At 41.6% G+C, this 4,047-nt stretch overlaps 1 protein-coding gene across 1 annotated transcript; it reads left to right on the top strand.

The window, feature by feature from the left end:
• The first annotated feature begins 209 nt into the window (after nt 1-209).
• Nucleotides 210-1,364, top strand: LOC128867075 (calcium-binding mitochondrial carrier protein SCaMC-2-A-like). Its single transcript, XM_054108170.1, has one exon. The coding sequence runs from the start codon at nt 210-212 to the stop codon at nt 1,128-1,130; it is 921 nt and encodes a 306-aa protein (XP_053964145.1). The 3' UTR covers nt 1,131-1,364.
• Nucleotides 1,365-4,047: the final 2,683 nt, after the last annotated feature.

Genomic DNA, 4,047 nt, shown 5'->3' with positions numbered 1-4,047 from the left:
AGTGTCGCCAATACTGAGAATAAATAACTCTTTGTGTGCAAATGTGTGTGTGCACTAATTAATCTATCTTTATTGCCAGCCTAGAGAGGCTATATTTCGTACCTGTCAAAGCAGTATAATAATAGGTAGTTGAGTTGCAGCGAGCTCAGTTTCCGTGCGTATCTAGAAGTGAAAGTGCAAACGAAGAAGTGAAGTAAAAAAAGTGCATAATGGAAAATAAAAGCGAAGCGCAATCCGGGTTGTGGTGGCGTCACTTGGTTGCTGGGGGTCTTGCGGGGGCAGCATCACGCACCTGCACAGCTCCATTGGATAGGATAAAAGTATTCTTCCAGGTCCAGCCACATAAAACTGCGATGTCGGAGACTGTCAAATATATGTTGAACGAAGGAGGCGCCCGCAGTATGTGGCGTGGCAATGGCATTAACGTTTTGAAAATTGCCCCCGAGAGTGCGATTAAGTTCGCAGCCTATGATCAAATTAAACGACTGATTCGTGGCAGCGACGAAAAGCGACAAATGACGATGTTCGAACGCTTTGTGGCGGGAGCAGCAGCGGGTAGCATCGCGCAAACTACCATATACCCAATGGAGGTACTAAAAACCCGGTTAGCACTGGGTAAAACCGGCCAGTATGCAGGTATTTTGAATGCTGCGAAAAAGATCTATTTGGCAGAGGGTGCTCGAAGTTTCTATCGTGGTTACATTCCGAATATGTTGGGCATTATTCCATATGCAGGCATTGATTTGGCAGTGTACGAAACGTTGAAGAAAAGATACTTAAGCACTAACGGAACGGAACAACCAAGTTTCCTGGTACTTTTAGCTTGCGGCAGTGCGTCTGGCACCTTGGGACAATTGTGCTCGTACCCATTGGCGTTGATACGAACACGACTGCAGATACAAGGGGCAAACAAAAATATGCAACCAACTCTTGGAATAGTACTAACGCAAAATAGTTCAATCGACGATGGGAACATGTTCGGGATATTTCGGAAGATCCTGAACAATGAGGGTGTCTGTGGTTTGTACCGTGGCATTACGCCAAATTTCATTAAAATGGTACCCGCAGTGTCCATTAGCTATATAACATACGAGTATTCTAGTCGTGCGTTAGGTGTGAGTATGACGTGATCGCTTACTTTCGAATGTCGAGGAAGCCTGTGATTCTAACCGACGTGTGATGTTACATTACGAAAAAACAATATGAAAAATTAAAACAATTTAGTTTGTAAAAATCCAATGTAATATAATAATAGATCATAGATTATATAGGCAGGACATCATAGATTTCATTTTATTTATTTAAATTAAGTAAAAATGTTTAAGTATTTTTATTACACAATCATTTCTAAATAAATATTACGAAGAGAGAAAATAAAAACAAAAAGAGTTTTTTGGACTAGAATTAAGAAAAACGAAATTATATTGATTTTTGGTATAAAGTGGAAATTTGAAGTAATACAAAAATCGCGTTGATTTTGGACAATTTCTGTTTCTGATGGAGTTGGGAATTTGCTTCTATTTAAAAACAAAAAATCGCATAGTTACTAATTCAATGGGCTATAAAACGGCGCACTTGCATTTTTTTTTAATTTCCACAAAAATGGCACAAGGAGCATTCATACAAAGTGATATCGATTCTACGAACACAATAATGTGGCCGAATTAAGGTATGATGAGGAGGGAACGAAAAAACAAAGAACACAAAGGCGGCTTAAAGCTATAGGTCCTTTTATTTGTGGAACAACATCAAGGCGCTCACGACAAATAGGAGGAGGAGCTCGGCCAAACACCCAAAAAGTGTGTAAGCGCCAATAATACATATTATATATACTTAGTCCTGCTATAAGTTCTGTTACAAGTTAGGTCCGTTATAGATATGAAATTATAATGGAGTTAGTTGGAGTCAAACATGGCGGCGAGGAGCTGGTAAGGTGCATGCATCAGCTTCTATGCAAAATATGGTCGGATGAAAGCATCCCTGCCGATTGGAATTTAAGTGTGCTCTGCCCAATCCATAAGAAGGGCGATCCTGCAATCTGTGCAAATTACCGCGGGATTAGTCTTCTAGCGAGCGTATTGTGTGTAAGGCAGGAGCCCACCATCAATCAACTGATTGGACCTTATCAGTGTGGCTTTAGACCTGGAAAATCTACCATCGACCAAATATTCACAATACGCCAAATCTTGGAAAAGACCCACGAAAGGAGAATCGACACACGCCATCTTTTCGTCGATTTCAAAGCTGCCTTCGACAGTACGAAAAGGAGTTATCTGTATGCCGCGATGTCTGAATTTGGTATCCCCACAAAACTAATACGGCTTTGCAAGATGACGTTGCTCAACACCAGCAGCGCCGTCAGAATTGGGAAGGACCTCTCCGACCCGTTTGATACCAAACGAGGTTTCAGACAGGCTGACTCGCTGTCGTGTGACTTCTTTAACCTGATGTTGGAGAGCATCGTACGAGCCGCAGAACTTAATCGCTCAGGCACAATATTTTATAAGAGCGTACAATTGTTGGCGTATGCTGATGATATTGACATCATCGGCCTTAACAACCGCACTGTTAGTTCTGCCTTCTCCAAACTGGATAAAGAGGCAAAGCGAATAGGTCTGGTGGTGAACGAGGACAAAACGAAGTACCTCCTGTCATCAAACAAACAGTCGGCGCACTCTCGTATCGGCATCCACGTCACTGTTGTCAGTTATGATTTCGAGGTTGTAAAGGACTTCGTGTATTTAGGAACCAGTATTAACACCGATAACAATGTCTGCCTTGAAATCCAACGTAGAATCTCTCTTGCCAACAAGTGCTACTTTGGACTAAGTAGGCAAATAAGTAGTAAAGTCCTCTTTCGACGAACAAAACTAACACTCTACAAGGCTCTTATCATGCCCGTCCTAACGAATGGAGCAGAAGCTTGGACGATGACAACATCCGATGAAGCGACGCTTGGAGTGTTTGAGAGAAAGATTCTGTGTAAGATTTTTTGAATATCGCAGGCGATGGAACGATGAGCTGTATGAACTTTACGACGACATAGACATAGCGCAGCGAATAAAGATCCAGCGACTACGTTGGCTGGGTCATGTCGTCCGAATGGATACAAAAGTATCCGATTTGCTTTTACACAAGCCTTCCAACGATTAGGGAATTCAGCCATTGCAGCACGCACGGTTTCCGTCGACAGTGACGTCGCTGCTAGAACCAAAGATTTTTGAGACTCCTCAAATTTCTATGAGGTCTTTGACAGGCCATGTTCTCTAATTCTGGCTACAAACTGTAGTCCAATGGTTTAAGATCTGGACTCCCTGACGAGCGGCTATGACCCCAGGAATATTATGTTTTAGCCACTGCTGGCTGGTTTCTGCCTTATGGGCTGGAGCGGAATTTTGCTGCAAGACCCAACGCTCTTCATTGAAGAGACTACTGCTCATCCGCTTCACCACGGTCTTAGACAACCTCTTTTTCGCAGAAATGAAGAGATGTGGCGCCTTTACATGACACTCCCCTCCAAACTATTACGGAAGCTGGATGGTGGCCACGCTGAACCCTTAGAACAACATTTTTTCCGTCTTTAGAAGTTTTAGCATAGATTTGTCGTTTTGCTTATTAGAAACTTCTTCAACAGTCAACATATTTTCATCTGTGGAAAAAATATTTTCATTGCCAGAATAACAGAACTTTTTTCTGCGAATTTGTTCTCGCCGAACGAATTACCACAGAATTTATGGCAAGGCTTAATATATATATAGATTATTTAAGACGGTTCACGACGAACGAATCGTGCCTTTCCGTCATCACCTTTGACTGTAGCACACATACACATACATATATTGCTTTTGTAGTCTCAAGATTTGGAATTTTACTCTTGGACGTATGCCTCACAAATGATAATTGTTTTTTCGTTTATATGGCAGATTATCTCAGACCTAATTTTCTATTTAAACCATGATTTTTGGGAATAAAAATATTCTTCTGCTTGAAGGAAGGTATAAATTTCGAACAGCAATGCTATCTGGAAGCAAGTAGGAATGTCGATGT

The sequence above is a fragment of the Anastrepha ludens genome, chromosome 6 (assembly GCF_028408465.1).
Source record: "Anastrepha ludens isolate Willacy chromosome 6, idAnaLude1.1, whole genome shotgun sequence".
NCBI lineage: Eukaryota > Metazoa > Arthropoda > Insecta > Diptera > Tephritidae > Anastrepha > Anastrepha ludens.
The sequence above is the reverse complement of the archived record's forward strand: the minus strand, read 5'-3'. Positions and strand labels throughout refer to the sequence as shown.